We start from the raw sequence: 19,198 nt of genomic DNA on the forward strand, positions 1-19,198 counted from the left end.
ATTGCCAGGGGCAGTAAATCACACAGCATTCACACAAACCGGGATTTGGGTAGGCGAGACATCCCAACCTCACGGATTTTGCGGGACCAAAGTCACATACACCTTAGATGTACGAAGCCTGAAGTTTCTCCCCGCGGAGTCCAGTGGCTGTTTGCGAGGGGCTAAAAGGCTGCATTTCCAGAGACGCCCAGTAAAAAGGGGGTTTCAGAAGTAATGGCAATATATTTCCAAGTCCGGTTGGTGCGCAGCTTGCAGGTAATATTCCAATGTTTTGCTATACTTGGCTGTTTACATCAAGTTCAAGTTTAATTGTCATTCATGAATACCCATGAATACATCCAAACGAAACAGTGTTCTTTCAGGGTCAAGGTACAAAACACAGTACCAACAGTCATACACAGCACGTGGCACATACAGCAGTAAAATATAGTCACATAACAAATATAGTCCAAGTCCCTGAGTCCATGAATGTTGCAGCAGTCTGTAGTCGAACACGTACATCCTGCCTTCTGCCAAGCAAACACTTGTGGGGAGAGGGACAGCACCAACATTAGCATAAACGCTGAGCTACATCACCTCCAGCGCCAGCTCTTGATGCCTCTCTCCTGGGCGGCTGCAAACATGGCTTGAGGCCACATGGCTTGAGGCCACATCCGCTCACCCTGCAGGGGTGTCAGTCACCCCTGCTGCCAGCCCCTGCAGTCTGCAATAAATCAGAAGACCAGACTTGCAGCATTACACATTAACAATGCCGAACAGGGTTTTGCGATCACAAGAAAAGAGACTAAGACAATTGCTGGCTGCCAGTCTGCACGCCAACCACATTGCTGACTCTCTGATGCGGGGAGCAGAACGATCTGCCCCAAGTCCAGCTTCTTCAGTTTCTACGCTGATGGGGTAGGCCCGCAGCACTCTTTAAGTGCTTAACTTCCAGCAGGGTCTTGAGATCGTAAAGAAATAAATAAAAGACAATAACACCTTCGGCTGGCCCAGTAGAACCCGCCGCGCCCCAGCACACCGCCATCTTACTGGAAGTTCACCAGTAGAGGCTTGTGGATTAGTAAGGAGTGTCCCAGAATGTCCTCCTCCTCGATATTTCAGTAATAAATCAATATTACGGTGCTACGCCCACCACACCATTCACTGAGTGAATCGTTCAGCCATTCAACCCTCTCTATGACAGTAACAATCACCCTCCTGTGAGCTCATTTGCTTTACTAGTAACGTTGCTTACACCAAAATAAATATAATCTTGCATTTCTTATCAGACTGAGGTTTGCTCTCCTTACTGGGCTCGCTTTGTTTCCCTTCGATATTTAACTGCACTGCCACCTCAACTTTAAATGTGGCCTGTGGCCCATCCCTATGAGTTTGAATCCCAGCGAGCACTCCCGCAGGATGTTCGCCCTGCTTTGGTCCAGCCTGCGCAGGCATATCTTTCTGAGGTGTTCCTGCTGATCCAGAGGTCTAAAGTTCAACGTACATTGCTACCAAAGTATGAACTCCATATACAAGCAGGAGATTCGTCTTCTTGCAGGCAGCCATAAAGCAAAGAAACACAAGAGAATCCATGGAGAAAGAATCCCATGCGGCAAAGACTGTCAGACACGCAATGTGCCCAGAAAGAAGAAATCGGGCAAACAAGAATAAAAAAATAGTAAACCAGTAAGACACAGAACATGAACTGCAGAGTAAGCGAAATTAGGTCCACAGGCAGGGAGCCAGTTCAGATCAGTAGATGGCTGCAGGCCACAGCAAGGGAGTCAGTTCCGTGCTGAGAGAAGTGAAACCAGTCCAGGGGCCCAATGGTTGCAGTCCACAGCCAAGGAGCCAGTTCAGCATTTTATCTGAGCCAGGGGCCCGATGGTCGCAGGACACAGCCAGCAAGTCAATTCAGTGCGGAGACAAGTGCTGACAGTGACAGTCGGTTCACTGCTGAGGTGTGTAAAGCCTCACAGAGAAGTTAGTCTTTCCCCCTGCGACTCTTTAAACTTTTTAACCTGGCTCGTTGCTGAAATCGACTGAACACCACTTCATTTTCCCCACTCAGGCCGCTCTCATCCAACCTGAAGTCCACTCCCAGCAATGGCCGCGGACGCTGCACCTGCGTTCTTGAGAGTCCAGCTTGCCAAATCCTTGAGGATACCGCAAAAACGCCAGGTCGTGCAGACCTCTCGACACCCTCCAGAACCTATCAAGCTCCACTTTAAATATACCCAATTACTTGGCCTCCCATCGCCGCCTGTGGCGATGAATTCCGTAGACTCACCACGCTTCAGCTAAAGAAATTCTTCATCTCTGTTCTAAAGGGATATCCCTTTGTTCCAAAGGCTGTGCCCTCCAGTCCTAGACTCACCCACTTTTAGAAACATTCATTTTATCTCGGCACTGCAACTGAATCTCTCCCTCACCTTGTCCAAACTCCAGCAAAGCCCAGGCCCATCAAATAAATCCAGGGAAAGAAGTTAATTCTGCAACTGGAATGACTGTTGGGGCCTTTAAGTACACTTGTAAATTTAAACTAGTTGCGTCAAAAAACTTAAAATTCCCTCAGCCAGATAATGTATAATGTCCATTTCAAGGTACTCAGATCACGAAGCAAAAGACAGAGCCATAGTCCACTACAGCACGGAAACAGACCCTTGAGAAATAAAACTTGAAAGCTGTAAGCCATCTGGTGGGTCAACAGGTCATTAAATCAGTTGTCCTTCAGCTAACACCATCAGTCCATTTCCACAGGGACGGTTAGGAACTCTGCTCCACAAAATCATAAAAAGTCTCGCCCTCAACTCAATTTTTACTCCAGACACCTTGCAGATTAAACACAAAACACCACGACACCTCAGCAAATAACGCAAGCACAGAAGCTCATATCAAGCAGATGTCAATATTGGAAGGAGCAGCTTTGGCAAAGTGTTAATTGATTTTTTGCAGAATCTAAACATTCACAAAGATATATTAAAAGAACATTTTAAACAAATCCATAATATTTGTTAAATTCTTTATTCTTAAGTGTCTGTTCTAACTGTACATTTTATTCATGAAATATTTTAGCAGCTTGTGAAGTGTAATGAAAGTATTGTCAAATGCATACTCATGTTAATGCAGAACAAGGTGGTCATTCTGCAATGGTAGTCGGGGTCACTGGCCATGGGCAAGTACATTGTGAAAGCCATTCTCACGTTAATGCAGAAGAGGGTGGTCATTCTGTGAAGGTAGTCGGGGTCACTGGCCATGGCAAGTACATTGTCAAAGCCATTCTCACGTTAATGCAGAAGACGGTGGTCATTCTGTGATGGTAGTTGGGGTCACTGGCCATGGCAAGTACTTTCGGCACAATGGTGGATTCTGCCGAGTCTTTGCCAAACTTCTCCACCAACTTGGTCAAGTTGTTGGTCGCGGCCTCGCGAATGGCGTACACTGCAAGACAGCATTCACAGGTCAAGAGATGATCTGATCGCTGTTACTACTTGATTTTCAAATAAGTAGCTTGCTGATAAAATACAAAGTTCCGAAATGAAATGCTCGTACCACCTTTTTCCAAAGTGTAGACCTGTTCCATACCAAGTTACACACAGTGGAGGAAATTATGCACTTGGAAAGTAGCATTTTAATATACTTATTTATTATTGATTATTTATTGAGATACAGCATGGAACAGGCCCTTCTTGCCCTGCGAGCCAACCCTGATTAACCCTAGCCTAATTACAGGACAATTTACAATGTCCAGTTAACCTACCAACCAGTAGGTCTCTGGGAGGAAACAGGAGCACCCGGAGGAAACCCACACAGTCAGGCTGAGAACGTATAAACTCTTCACAGGTGGCAGTGGGAATCGAACCCAATTGCAAAGTGTTGCCCTAACCAGACGCCACTGTGTCGCCCCATTAAGTACTTAAAAAATACTTCGAATAGATTACCATTATTTATACTAATTATTGTAATTGAATAATTAGTCATTGTCCAAGCCCTAACTGCAATATTCAGATTCCAGGGTAAAAGGGACCTACACTAAAAGCAAAACAGTCCAAATCAAATTTGTTGTTAATTTTATTGGTCTTTAATCAAAATGCACTTTACTTTAAAGAAAAATCAGCCCTGCCATTTTTGGGAAATTACTTGCACAGGGAAAAAATCCTGATCTGCCATTCATTTATAAAAATGATAAGGAATGTGAATATCACTTGCAAACAGTTGCAAGTATAAACTACATCTTGACTGACAACAGTACAGAAGCTCAGCTTGAAAGCTCCCATTTAAATGGCTGAGAGATAGTACGATGGGTGACACACAGAGTGCACCTGAGTGGCCCAAGTCTTAGGAGAGGCTTCTGGCATCAATTAAGTACCACAACTCGCTTACACCAAGAGAACGAAGAGAACTATCATTTACAAAACACACAGGACCTGAGTGATGTGGCCTTGAGCAAAGCCGGCTTGAGTTCGGCATAGCTTCGACCGCCAGGCAAGAAGAAAACCAGGGAGGCACTGCAGATGGAACAGGCGGCTTCTGGAAACGTAGGCAGGATTAAGAACTTGTACGCAGAGGGGGGAGAAAAAAAGGTGTGGATGAGCTGGCATGAGATCATGTTGGGAGATGCACAGCTGTATCTGTGACTTTCTGCCCATTCATTGGCCTGCTCTGTTGAGTGTCTCCAGAATTTACAGTTACTATTTCAGATTCGCAGCTCCGCTGCCTTTGGAATAAGAGGCAACGAACCGGAGTGGATCGAGTGTCTACCCCGGGTGCTCAGATTCCCCCCACAACACCCCACAGAGTCTGGAGACGTCCCACTTAGTAGTCTCATTGGTCATTGTAAACCGTCCTGTGATGAGGCGAGGGTTAAATCGGCCGGTTGCTGGGCAGTGCGTCTCGTTGGGCCTGTTCCATGCTATTCTGGAATAAATAAATAAATAAACGTATCGGTCAAAGTCAAGTCTGTTTCTTGTTGCCATGTGTACAAGTGTACGACAAGATTGCTTGCAGCAGCAATAACTGGGGGGGAGGGGGACGCCAGTGTTTGAACTATGATGGTATTGGGCAGGAACCTGGGAGTACAAACTGGGATGAATGCACTCAGAACACACAATTGAAATGTGGAAGTCATTTTGGGCTTCACTTGGATGGGGCTCTGCAGAGTTTTGTCCCACTGAGACGGGGAAAGAACAGAAGGGTGAAGGAGCCATGCTTGACAAGAGACGCGCAACAGCTCGTCTAGAAGCGTAGGATGCAAAGATCAGCCTGGGCTCCAGAGGGTTACAATGTGGCCAGTAAGGGAGTGAAGAATGGACTTCGGAGAACCAGGAGGGGCCACGAGAAGGAGTTGGTGAGTTGGATTCAGGAAAACATACTTGAAGAACAGGAGGATGGCCAGAGTGAGAGTCTGGGCCGGCCAGAGCTAAAAGAGGCAAAATGTTTGGAGTCGGAGACTTTGGGGGAGATCCGCAATGAATACTTTTCTTTAGTAATCAGCAGTGAGAGGGACCTTGATGCTTGTGAGGGCAGTGATATGCTACAACATGTTGACATTGAGAAAGAGGTTGTTCTGGAATTTTGAAAAGCCCTGGGATAGATAAGTCCCTGGGGCCAGATGTGATATACCCCAGGGTTACTACGGGAAGTAAGGGAAGAGATTGCTGCACCTTTAGTGACAATCTGGGCATCCTCACTGGCCAGTCCTCACCGGAGGAAGTACCATATGATTGGAAGTTGGCAAGTGTTATTTCCTTGTTCAGGAAGAGAGTAGGGATGACCCTGGGAATTATAGACCAGTCAGTTTTACTTCACCGGTGGGCAAATTATAGGAGAAGATTCTTACAGACAGGATTTACAAGAAGCATAGTCTGGTTCGGGAGAGTCAGCATGGCTTTGTGAGGGGCATGTCATGTCTTGAGCCTGACCCAATCCTTTGAGGATGTGACAAAGCACGATGAAGGATTTTTGGTTAGGCACCTGGTAGGGTCTCTCAGCATCATGGAAGCACCAGTAAGATGACATGGACAACTTTGAAGGACTTTCGTTCAACAGAAGTAACGATTCATCAAGGCTATACTCACCGTGATCCACCAGCCACGTCATGCACAAGGAGTTCAACTTCTCATCAAAAAACTCCACTCCCTAAACAGGTTTTGACAAAAAAAGAATGTTGATAAAATAACCCCTCGAATTTCGAGTAGAACATGCCAACTTGCCACATTTGCATTCTAGCCGTCTTCACCTTTCGCTACTTACCAGTACAGTTTGCTAACTCCTTTGAGCCAATGGTGAAGGGGTCACACAAGAAAGACTGGCAACGTGCTCAACGTGATCCCACACTCCTGACCAGCACAGTATCTCTCTTCGACATGACAGTGCACCATTCTACATTCACGTCTCCCATGCAGTTAATACATTCCACCTTCTACATTCAGTCAGTGGGAATAAGTTAGCCTTTGCATAATTCTCAGGTTACTTTGCTTCATATCCAGCACAGCTAACAATTTCCAGGGTAACCACGTGGCTGAGTAGTCCAACCACAAGCTCTGCCCGTGACTCTGACTCAGACCTTGACAACTCTTTACCATAGAAAGTACAGCACAGAAACAGGCCTTTTGGCCCTTCTTGGCTGTGCCGAACCATTTTCTGCCTAGTCCCACTGACCTGCACACGGACCACATCCCTCCATATGCCTCCCATTCATGTATCTGTCCAATTTATTCTGAAATATTAAAAAAGAACCCGCATTTACCACCTCGTCTGGCAGCTCATTCCATACTCTCACCACTGTCTGTGTGAAGAAGCCCCACACTAATGTTCCCTTTAAACTTTTCCCCCCTCACCCTTAACCCATGTCCTCTGGTTTTTTTCTCCCCTTGCCTCAGTGGAAAAGGCCTGCTTGCATTCACTCTATCTATACCCATCATAATTTTATATACCTCTATCAAATCTCCCCTCGTTCTTCTACGCTCCAGGGAATAGTCCTAACCTATTCAACCTTTCTCTGTAACTGAGTTTCTCAAGTCCCGGCAACATCCTTGTAAACCTTCTCTGCACTCTTTCAACCTTATTTATATCCTTCCTGTAATTTGGTGACCAAAACTGAACACAATATTCCAGATTCGGCCTCACCAATGCCTTATACAACCTCATCATAACATTCCAGCTCTTATACTCAATACTTTGATTAATAAAGGCCAATGTACCAAAAGCACTCTTTACGACCCTATCTACCTGTGACGCTACTTTTATGGAATTTTGTATCTGAATTCCCAGATCCCTCTGTTCCACTGCACTCCTCAGTGCCTTACCATTAACCCTGTATGTTCTACCTTGGTTTGTCCTTCCAACGTGCAATACCTCATACTTGTCTGTATTAAACTCCATCTGCCATTTTTCAGCCCGTTTTTCCAGCTGGTCCAAGTCCCTCTGCAGGCTCTGAAAACCTTCCTCACTGTCTACTACACCTCCAATCTTTGTTTCATCAGCAAATTTGCTGATCCAATTTACCACAGTATCATCCAGATCATTGATATAGATGACAAATAACAATGGACCCAGCACTGATCCCTGTGGCACACCACTAGTCACAGGACTACACTCAGAGAAGCAATGCTCTACTACCACTCTTTGGCTTCTTCCATTGAGCCAATGTCTAATCCAATTTACCACCTCTCCATGTATACCTAGCGACTGAATTTTCCTAACTAACCTCCCATGCAGGACCTTGTCGAAGGCCTTACTGAAGTCCATGTAGACAATATCCAATGCCTTCCCTTCAACCACTTTCCTGGTAACCTCCTCGAAAAACTCTTTAACCACAAAAGTGTAAATATTCACCAAATAGTTTTATGATTAACCATAAAGCATGGGAACACAGCACAACAGGAACATTGTGAGTTTCTAGCTCAGAAAATCTACTTTGTGTTTGCACACCGAAACTGAGAGCGATTTACTTCTTAAAACCAAATACATACTAAATCGGTATGATACAGGAGAGCTTAAGTAAGCTACAGAGAGTTATAAAATTAGTCAGCTCCATTGTGTGCTGCAGTCTCCATATTATCCAGGACATCTTCAAGGAGCGGTGCCTCAAAAAGGCAGTGTCCATCATTAAGGGCCCCCACCACCCTCTTCTCATTGCTACTACCAGAAAGGAGGGACAAATTGTCTGAAGACACACACTTACTGATTCAGGAACAGCTTCCTCCCCTCTGCCATACGATTTTTAAGTGGACACCGAACCCATGAACACTACCTCACTACTCCTGCTAGTTACCGACACAGAGGAGGAATCTACAACAACCAGTTTACAACCAGCACGTCTTTGGGATGGAGGAGGAAATCGGAGCGCCTGGCAGAAACAGAGATGAGGAGTGATTTCTTCAGCCAGAGGGTGGCGAATCCGTGCAATTCACTTCCATGGACAACCGTGTAGGCCAAGATATTGGGTATAATTAAAATGGAGGCTGACAGGCTCTTCATTAATCAGGGCGTGAAAGAATATGGGGAGAAGACAGGAGAATAGGGTTGAGAGGGATCACAAATCAGCCATGGTGGAATGTCAGAGCAGACTCAATGGGCTGAATGGACTAATTCTGCTCTAAAGGTCATTTGCTTCCAAACAATTGGTTTATTGATCATTACAGAATATCTCTCTGGTGCTTCCCTCTCCGTTCCCTTTTTCCCAATCAAAGATTCAAAGGTTCATTTTTTTTTCAAACATCTCTTTATTGCTTTTACAGAATGAAAAGAAAACACATTCCATCATCCATAGGTTTGAAAGTGCAACAAGGTTAAAGAAAAAGGGAAAAATAAAATACATAAGAAATAAAAGGAAAAAAAACGCACAAAAAAAGCAAACACCCTGCCATTAAAAAAAAGCTGTCAATTCAATTTGTTACTTTCATCATCCCAAATATTGTTCTCCAGAAACTTGTAGAAAATGTCCCAAATTTCCCGAAATTTGCCAAGTTTGTTTCTCTGTGATGTAGTTTATCTTTTCTAGAGCAAGATACGAAGTCATTCCTTTCAGCCATTGTGAAAGTCCACTGGTTGTCGGTTTCTTCCATGAATAGGCTATGCAACGTCTGGCTTCCAAAAAACAAATATTAAGCAGAGATCTTGCACTTTTGGAGGTTAGAAAGTCCTTTGGATAAATGTTCAGAATACATAATTTAGGATCAAGGAGCACCTTTTTTCCAATAATCTGACTAATCAAATCCAGCACCTTCTTCCAGAAGCAGATTATCTGGGGCACTCACACAGACAATGGAACAGAGACCCCTTTTAGTGATTACATTTAAAGCATGTGTCTGGAATGCTGGGGTTCAAGTGACGAAACCTGACTGGAGTAATGTACTGTCTGGTTATCCGTTTAGAATGAGTGTTCACTGACTGGGTTTGAACTGAGGAACAAGCTTCTGACCACTCTTTTTCTGACAGATTCTCATGCAAATCAGTTCTCCATGCTTGTAGCATGTTGTTTGATGACTCTTTGCATTTACTTGCAAACGATTTGTATGTAAAAATTTGGTGGCAAAAATAGGGAAACAGATTATTATCTGAAAGGTGGCCGATTAGGGACAGGGGAGGTGCAATGAGACCTGGGTGTCATTATACACCAGTCATTGAAAGTGGGTATGCAGGTACAGCAGGCGGTGAAAAAGGCGAATGGTATACTGGCATTTATAGCGAAAGGATTCGAGTACAGGAGCAGGGAGGTACTACTGCAGTTGTACAAGGCCTTGGTGAGACCACACCTGGAGTATTGTGTGCAGTTTTGGTCCCCTAATCTGAGGAAAGACATCTTTGCCACAGAGGGAGTACAAAGAAGGTTCACCAGATTGATTCCTGGGATGGCAGGACTTTCATATGAAGAAAGACTGGATGAACTGGGCTTGTACTCCTTGGAATTTAGAAGATTGAGGGGGGATCTGATTGAAACATATAAGATCCTAAAGGGATTGGACAGGCTAGATGCAGGAAGATTGTTCCCGATGTTGGGGAAGTCCAATTAACAGACAGTACGCACATGCCATTAAATGATTACACTTCGTAAGTATTTCTTGGTGATGGGTTAGTAGAAACAAATACAATAAAGGTGCCAAGTCAGTAACTCTATCAGTTCGGTGCACACTCGTAGGAGCTCTTACAGAACCGGGTCCCCCTTCCTCCAATCGATGTCCTCTGAACTCCACCGACCCACGAATGGGACCACCCTCGGTGATCCACCAAACACTCCACACGAGTCTGTCCTCACCTTCTCTCCTCGCTGAAGACCCTGGGCCTCGGACTCCCGCTCGGGGTCCGTGCCATCGCCCAGCTTACAGCATCTCTCTCCTCACGTCTCCTCTCTCTGTCCCCATCGTGCCTTCTGCCCAAAGCCCACGAAAAACAATAGCTTACAGACACACAAGAAAGAATACCATCTTTCCCATGGGTTAGCAAATGAATACAATTCCTGTATCAGTAATTATAACCCAAAGAAGCTGCTCTAGAGAACCACTGTCTCAGCAGTTAACAGTACAGATGAAATTGGAAAAAAAATTCGTTAATAAGTAAAAGAAAGATGATGGAAGAGAAAGTGGGATAGATTGCAAAAGGTACAAGAACTTCAGTAAAATTGACATGTTTAGAATGTTTATGCGTCCAATCAAATTTATGAGCAATTTCGTCCATCGGTTTGTAAGTTGAATAACTGAGTCTGTGAGAGGTTTATAATTAGTTGGGATAATTTTATCAATAGTAGGAGTAATTTTAACACCCAAATAGGTAAACCCTGTTCTGACAAAGTGACGTCATCCATGTACAGGGCTATGCGATGTTCTACATCTCCTATAGTTATTCCTGCTATGTTAGCCTGTTTTCAGATTGCCATAGCAAGTGGCGCAATGGCCAGGATAAACAGGAGGGGAGATAGGGGACAGCCCTGTCTTCTTCCCCGTTGGAGTTTAAAAGATGCCGAAAAAAGCCCGTTCGTTAAAACTTCAGCCTGTGGGTTAGAATATAGAAGCTGTATCTTAGAAATTTTCCCTCTATTCCACTTCACTCTGTCGAAGGCTTTCTTGGCATCCAATGACAGAATAGCACTATCAGAGCTTCCAGATATTTCATAAAGTATATTAAACACTCTTCGAATGTTGTGGAAGCCCTGCCTTCCCTTACAAATCCATTTTGGTCAGGGTGGACCATTTTTGGCAACAGTGGCTCCAGCCTCCTAGCTAATACCTTACAGAGAGTTTTGAGATCATTGTTCAGAAGTGAGATTGACCTATAAGATCCACAAAGGGATGGTGGTTTTCCCGGTTTTAACAGTAGTGTGATTGCTGCCATATTAAGAGAGGGGGAAGGGATCCAGTGTCAAATGACTCCTGATACATATCAAGCAGAGGTGGTATTAGTTTAGTCTTAAAGATTTTATATATTTCAATCGGAATTTCCATTGGGCCCAGGAGATTTCCCTCCCTTCATGTTAGTTATAGCTTCAGACAATTCTTTAGCCTCTAAGTTAAACTCCAGTGAGGAGTGACGTTTCATCTCGGGGCATAAATTCTAACAAGTCGAGAAATTCCTATTGTATTTGTGGAGCTGAATCTGAATATTCTGAGCTGTACAGATTTTGGTAAAATCTCAAAAAGATATTGTTTATTTCCTCTGGGACAACAGTTGTCACCCCCTCATCTGATTTTATGGAGTTTATTGCCCTTTTTGTGTTTGTATCTGTTTGATGTGCAGGCCAAAGGTTCACTTATTATCATGTACAACTCTGAAATTTGTCTTCCCCAGATAGCCATGAAACAAAGAAAAAACATGCAAGTCATTGAATAGCATCCTGATCATCAGCCCCCCCCCCACAAAACCACCCCTCCCTCCACACAGAAAATGGAACAGCAACATCGACCCCCACCAACCCATCCCCCGCATGAAAAACAGACCATTTTACCCCCAAACACCCTCCCCTCGCACAACAAGATGAAAAGAAACAGGTGATATAAAAACAGAATATAAAATCCGTAAGTCTGACAAAGTCCGCAGTCCTTAAACAGGGGCCTAAACCTGATGGTCTAAACCAGGGGTTTCCACCCCTGCTTGGTTAATGGTCAATTAAAAAAAAGGTTGGGAGCCCCGAGTCGAAAGTAAGACTACCAATGTCAGTGGGCTACAAGTATAATTGTTACTATCGCACATTTGCTTCTGGTGCAAAAGGAAAGAAGATGTTCAAAGTTATTTCCGTCTTTAAACTAAAGTTTCAATTTGATATGAGCAATCATTTCCATTCTGCAAATCATCCATATGGAAGCATTGTTAATAGACTATAAAAACATTTTAGAATAAACCACCCACCAGCAGCCCTGCAAGCAGAGGCATGTACTCGATTATCGCAAGGCGCACTCTCCATTTGGCATCTTCTGCTAATTCTGCAATGGCTGGCAGGAGAGACTGTAATAACTGGCGAATTCCAATAACTTCATTCACGCAGTCCAGATTGGAGATAATGTTCAAACGGACCTCAGGGCACTAGGAAGGAAAGGCAATTTTCTGAGTACAGCAAAGGTGAAAAACGTTCATACTGCAAACGCTGTCTGACAAACACACTGGTGCTCCCCAGAGTCTCTGCTTTCAAAGTATCATCTTGGACATTTATGAAATATTAATCCCACAAAAGAAATATGAATGCCACTTTCACACTTACAGTACTTGGGCACATGCACATCTAGCCAGGGTGCCAAAGACTTTTGCACAGAACTGTACTTGTCAACGTGCAGCGGAAGCAAGTTTGTAAATCTGGCGGGAGCATAGGATGTTGGGAATGGTGAGGGTGGAGCGCCCACGGGAGGGGTGTGAGACAGGTAGCTGAGGAGTGTCAGGGGCAGGAGGGGGTGGCGCGAGTGCAGACACTCAGCCCTGAGAACCCAGGCAAGGCCATTTGATTCCAAACAATTGGTTTACTGGTCATTACAGAATGTCTCTCTGGTCCTTCCCGCTCCCTTCCCCCTTTTCCCAACCAAAGAGTCAAAGTTTTGTTGATGATCAAAGCATCAATCGAATACAACTCTGAAATTTGTCTTCTCCAGATAGCCACCAAGCAAAGAAAGAACATGAAAGTCATTCAGAGAGAAACATGAAACCTACACCTCCCCGCCCCCGGTACAAAAAATAATGGCATCCTGATCATCAGATCCCCAAAACCACCCCTCCCTCCACACACAAAATGGAACAGCAACATTGACCCCCCCAACCCATCCCCCGCACGAAAAACTAACAGAGCATTTTACTCCCAAACACCCTCCCCTCGCACAACAAAATGTAAAGAATAAGGCGATGAAAAAGACAGAATATAAAAACCCTAAGTCTGAAAAAGTCCACAGTCCATAAACACAAATGCAGAACCACGATATCATCCTACGCTATCACCGACATTCACCAAAAGAGGGGGACAGGGACACAACTCCCCTCCCCCTGCCCCCTTCCCACTCTCAGTCCACATCAGAGACCCATATCAGACACCTGTGAGGTTTATCATCACTCACAGATGTAAAGAAATTTCTTTTTTTTTTGCGGCAGCAGCAGCACAGTGCAATATATAAGAATTACTACAGGACCGTGCAAAACTCAAAGACACCCTAACTATATACACCAGCCTAAGACTTTTGCACAGTACTATACATTATGGTCCAAGTTATGGTCACACGAGCAGTACGCCAGAAATTCGAGTGTCAGTTAGCAGAAGTGAGTGCAGTTGCTTTTATTAAGGAGAAGGTGCTTGGGAAGCTGAAAGTTTTGAATGTAGTCAAGTCACCTGGACTAGATGGGCTACACCGCAGGGTTCTGAAAGAGGAAGCTGCAGAGATTGGGGAGGCATGAGTAATAATCTTTCAAGAGTCATTAGATTCTGGAATGGTTCCAGAGGACTGGAAATTTCCAAATGTCACTTCACTCAGAAGGGAGGGAGGCAAAAGACATGAAATTATAGGCCCTTCAGCCTGACTTCAGTGGTTGGGAAAATGTTGCGAGTCCATTATTAAGGACGAGGCTCCCAGTACTTGGAGGTGCATGGTTTCCTTAAGGGGAAATTACAGGCAGGACAGACAAAGGAGGGTCAGTGGATGTTGTTTACTTGGAGTTTGACAAGATGCCGCACATGAGACGCCTTAGCAAGTTAAGAGCCCATGGTATTACAGAAGATATCCTCGTAAAGATAGAAGCTTGGCTGACTGACGGGAGGCAAAGAATTGCAAATGAAAGGGGCCTTTTCTGGTTGACTGCAGGTGACTATTAGTGTCCCACAGGGGTTGGTATTGTGTCCGTTTCTTTTCAAGCAGATGTCAATGATCTGGACAACGGTATTGATGGCTTGGTGGTCACATTTGTGGATGATACCAAGATAGGTGGAGGGGCAGAGAGTCTGTAGAAGGACTTGATAGATTGGGAGAATAGCAAGGCAGTGGCAGTTGGAATATACTGCAGTGACCGAAAGTGTTTAGGGTAGATTGGATTCCTCAGCCTTGGACGGCAGCCCGCCTAGGAGAAGGAAAACCCCCTGATTTTAAACCTCCGCTGCCTTGCAGTCATGCCCACCCATGGGAAAGGCTTTGGGGGTAAACCCCTAAGGCAGTTTGATGTTGTTTACAGCTTCACTCTGGCAACCTCTGCGATGACACTGGTGCCAAGCTGTATTGGCGCTTGCCCTTCCCTTCGACAACATGAGTGACGTGGAGAGGGGGAGCCTGCTGCATGGGCAAGAGCCGGTCCTTCAAACCTTCCTGCCCAGGAGAGGACACAGTCCACCAGAGGCACAAACCCATCATCCCCGGGATCGAAGGGTGCCTACTACCAGAAATGTATGGCCATGCACTTTGGTAGAAGGAGTAAGCACGTGTACCATTTTCCAAATGGGCAGAAAATTCAGAAATCAGAGGTGCAAAGGCAATTGGGAGACCTCGTGCAGGGTTCCCTGAACGTTATCTTGCAGGCTGAGTTGGTGGTACGGAAAGAAAATGGAATGTTGGCATTCATTTTGAGAGGACTAGAAAAAATATAAGGGTAATGCTGAGGCTTTATAAGGCATTGGTCAGAACGCAGTTGCGGGTATAGTGAGCAGCTTTGGGCCCTTTATCTAAGATGTGCTGGTATTAGAGAGGGTTCACGAGGATGATCCTGGGATTGAAACATACAAGAGGAGTGCTTGACGGCTCCGGCTCTGTCCTCGATGGAGTTCAGACGGGAAGGAAGAGGGGTGAATCTCATTCAAACTTAGGAATATTAAGAGGCCTAGAACAGAGAGGATGTTTCCTGTGACCAGAGGGCACAGCCTCAGAATACAGGGACGTCCATTTAGAAGAGAGCTAAGAGGAAAGTTCTTCAGTGAAAGGGCGGTGGATCTGTGGAATCCATCAACGCTAATGGCTGTGGAGGACGAGTCACTGGGTATATTTAACATGGAGGCTGACAGGTCCTTGATTAGTCAGGGTGTTAAAGGTTACGGGGGAGAAGGCAGGAGAATGGGGCCGAGAGGGTAATAAGCTAGCCATGATGGAATGGCGAAGCAGACACGATGGGCTGAGTGGCCTAATTCTGTTCCTGAGTCTTAATTGTCCTTTATTATCCGTTCACTCTCCCTGAGTGCAGGCGAGCTCCTCGGGAGGGCCATGGGAGGAAACAACGGTCATCTTGTGAAAAGCTGCATTTCACAAAAGAAAAACACTTGAATTTCTGCGGTTGAGAAATCTTTCTGCACCTTTGGCATAAATACATGCAAAATACTAATTACTATTAAATTATCCAACAGTTCAAATCATGATTCGGCAGGCTTTTTTCTTGATTTCATTTCAAACTAACAAATAATTCAAGGCTGGAATTAACAGCTGACAATTTGAAGATGTACACTTGGAATCTGTCAGCTGTGCCTGGAAAATCGAGGCATTTCCGACATTTGGGGAATCTTCTGAGGTGTAGCACATGAAGGGAATCAAGTCTGCAGACATTGGAAATCCAGAGCAACTCACCCAAAACGCTGGAGGAACTCAGCAGCTCAGGCAGCGTCTATGAGAATGAGTAAACAGTCGGTGTTTCAGGCCGAGGCCTTTTCTTGGGACTGTAAAGGGAGGGGGAAGATGCTAGGATATAAAGGTGAGGAGTGGGGAAGGAGGCCAGCTGGAAGGTGTTAGGTGAAGACAGGTGGGTGGTGTTACGTACCCCGTAACTGGGTTGCCAAACCAGCAGAAATGGATCACTCAGTTGGAGTCTGGAGTACTAGAACTAAGAAAGTTTTATTAAAGAAACAAGCAACACATTAATCGAAAGGATAATAAATGCAACAGTTCAGCGATGATAAACGCACATGTGCGCAGAATTAAGATAACAGCATCAATCAAGCTCTATCGTTGTCTAGGGGTAAATGACCAATTTCAAAATGACTCAAAGTTCAGTCCAGTTAGTAGTTCAGTTCGCAGTAATCGTTGCCATGGCGGTGGACAACGTGGGGGAAGAGAGAGATAGAATAGGAACAACTGATCATTCAGAACGGCTTCACTCACAGACCAGCAAGATGGCTCACAGACCAGCGAGATGGCTCACAAACAGCTTTTGGGCAGGTCCTTGGTGATGTCACCTGAGGTCACCGACTGTGACCCCTCCTCCAGATGCGGTCGATCCTCTGCAGTGAACCCGGCACCCAGGCAAGGGCAGACACACACCGGGTTCCCGCTGATCGTACCTTTCCACCCTTGTCGTTGTCTGGCACTTCTCACCCACTCGTGAGAGGCGCACCGCTTCCAGGGTCTCGTTACCTCGGGTGGCGTGTGTGTCTGTCTTAGCGAACCTGTCCCTTTTTATCCCCCTGCTGGGGTATCGCCTGTCCATCACTTCAAACAGTTCAGAGTTCAAAGGGGGGAGCCGCTCCAGACAGCTCTCCCTCCCACATCCCTTCATTACACATCTCCAGACGCTGCTCCATTGTTCCTTATCTCTCCTTCCCCTGAGGGCAGGTGGCAGACCAACTGCTGATGCCACTGATGCTAGCCCAGGCCGGCAAACATCTTAATTTTATGTGTATTCTCGTAACAGTGGGAAAGGTCAATGGCTGGAGAAGAAAGAATCTGAGAGAGGAGAGGAGAAGAGAGTGGACCACAGGAGAGATGGAAGGAGGTGGGGACCCAGGGAGAAGTAATAGACAGGTGAGAAGTAAGAGCTCATAGTGGGGAATTGAGGAAGGAGAGGGGAGCGGAGAGATTTTTTTTTAGATATTTAAAAATAATTTTAATTCTGTAAAAATAATGAAAGAATGCAAATTTCCATATGAATTAAAAAATCCAGAATTTGCACATGCAGAAGTTTTGTTTAAGTTCACGACAAAATAAATAAGGAACATGATAGATGGATAAATAACAGCTCCATCACACCATTAACCGATTCCCCTTTAATCCAATATGCACCAAGAATACAAACGAGCTCACATCACTGCTTCTAAAGAACGTACTGCACATTTGCTCTTATCTGAAGTTCTCAAACTAAAAGAACAGTTCGAGAGACTCCGGTGGAAGAAACAGTTGTTATTCCATTCATGATTCATAAAAACATAAGAAATCAGAGCAGGAGTAGGCCATCCAGCCCATCAAGCCTGCCCCGCCATTCAGTAAGATCATAGCTGACCTGTCCATAAACTCAGCTTCATCTACCTGCCTTTTCCCCATAGCCCTTAATTCCCCTACTATCTATCCTCTCCAGCCCTTCACCTTTCCCACCCATCACCTGCCTTGAACTCCCCTCCCCTACACACCAACCTTTCCCATCACCTGGTCTACGTATCACCTACCAGCTTGTACTCCCCCCACCCTCCCAATCTTCTTATTCTCGTGCCTTCCCCCTTCCTTTCCAGTCCTGACGAAGGGTGTCAGCCCAAGGGTTCATTCCCCTCCATAGATGCTGCCTGACCTGCTGAGTTCCTCCAGCATTGTGTGTGTGTGTGTGTGTGTGTGTGTGTGTGTGTGTGTGTGTGTGTGTGTGTGTGTGTGTGTGTGTGCGTGCGTGCGTGTGGCTGTGGATTGCCCGTATCTGCAGAATCTGTGATTATAACACTTCAGAATGCTGGACATCACCGCACAGCTCCAAGTAAATGGCAGTTACAATGTTTGTCAACAGGAAAGAAAGCAGATGAACATGGGCCAACTGCTCTCCCCTTCCAGGAATCAGTATCAGTGAGAGTAAAAGCCTGGACACATCAGTCTGTATTGCAACACATCTCGTTCTGGCACACTTATCCAGACACCTGTATCTTGTGGTGGAGCATGGACTGCTCGTCACCTTCAGCAGATGTACAAGTTCCAGAGACGACAACCAACTTTTTGATCGCCGAATGAACAATAAGCGACCTTTCATCAGCACTCTTGACTTGACAACAGCTTTCAAACAGCACACAAAAGAAAGCTCTCCATTGGTGTTTGCCTGATTTCGGTAAGCTATTCAAAAATTATCCACGATGGCCACCAGTCACGCAAGGGGTATGTTAAAGTTTGTACTTCAAGATAAAATTACCTTATCTTTGAGCTGAGCCAAGAACAGGGGAAGCAGGTGCTCAACAGTGCTGTCCTTGCCCAGGATGGTGGACAAGCCCATAATAACAGAGGCCAGAGCTGACTTCACGTGTTGATTGGTGTCAGACACAAGTTCCTGGAAAAGAAACCCATGAAATGATTAAATGAAAACCTGGACAGATATCTCAGTCAACACGCACAAAATGCTGGAGGAACTCAGCAGGCCAGGCAGCACCGATAGAAATGTCGACTGTACTGTTCCCCATAGAAGCTGCCTGGCCTGCTGAGTCCCTTCAGCATTTTGTGTGTGTTGCTCGGATTTCCAGCATCTGCAGATTTTCTCTTGTTTGTCGTTAGATATCTCAGTCATGTTGCCATCCTGCTCCACGTTCTTATGATCCACCTGGTCAGTCATGGATCATTCTTAAATAATTTCTTTTACAGTTTGATATTCTAGTTTATATAAATCATGGAACAGAACCGGCCCTATAACCCACAATGTTATACTTAAATTCCTAATCAAGTGGGCAATCTAATCTGCACGATATCCATATTCTTCCGTTTTCCTCACATTCGTGTGCTTCTCTAAACGTCATTAAAAGTCCCCGATATATCTGCCTCTACCATCACTCCAGGCAGTCAACACCATGTTAAAAAACCAGCAACATACACAAGATGCTGGAGGAACT

At 45.2% G+C, this 19,198-nt stretch overlaps 1 protein-coding gene across 1 annotated transcript in view; it reads right to left on the reverse strand.

Moving 5' to 3' along the window:
• Positions 1 to 3,021: 3,021 nt before the first annotated feature.
• Positions 3,022 to 19,198, reverse strand: part of LOC134352510 (serine/threonine-protein phosphatase 2A 65 kDa regulatory subunit A alpha isoform-like) — a 32,261-nt gene continuing 16,084 nt past the window's right edge. The window contains exons 7-10 of the mRNA XM_063059777.1: positions 18,511 to 18,645; positions 12,322 to 12,495; positions 6,057 to 6,117; positions 3,022 to 3,420 (exon numbers count right to left, since the gene is read on the reverse strand). Of these exons, the coding sequence (XP_062915847.1) occupies positions 3,203 to 3,420; positions 6,057 to 6,117; positions 12,322 to 12,495; positions 18,511 to 18,645 (588 nt within the window). The 3' untranslated portion in view covers positions 3,022 to 3,202. The remainder of the gene's footprint in view (positions 3,421 to 6,056; positions 6,118 to 12,321; positions 12,496 to 18,510; positions 18,646 to 19,198) is intronic.

This window comes from Mobula hypostoma, chromosome 10 (assembly GCF_963921235.1).
Source record: "Mobula hypostoma chromosome 10, sMobHyp1.1, whole genome shotgun sequence".
Taxonomy (NCBI): domain Eukaryota; kingdom Metazoa; phylum Chordata; class Chondrichthyes; order Myliobatiformes; family Myliobatidae; genus Mobula; species Mobula hypostoma.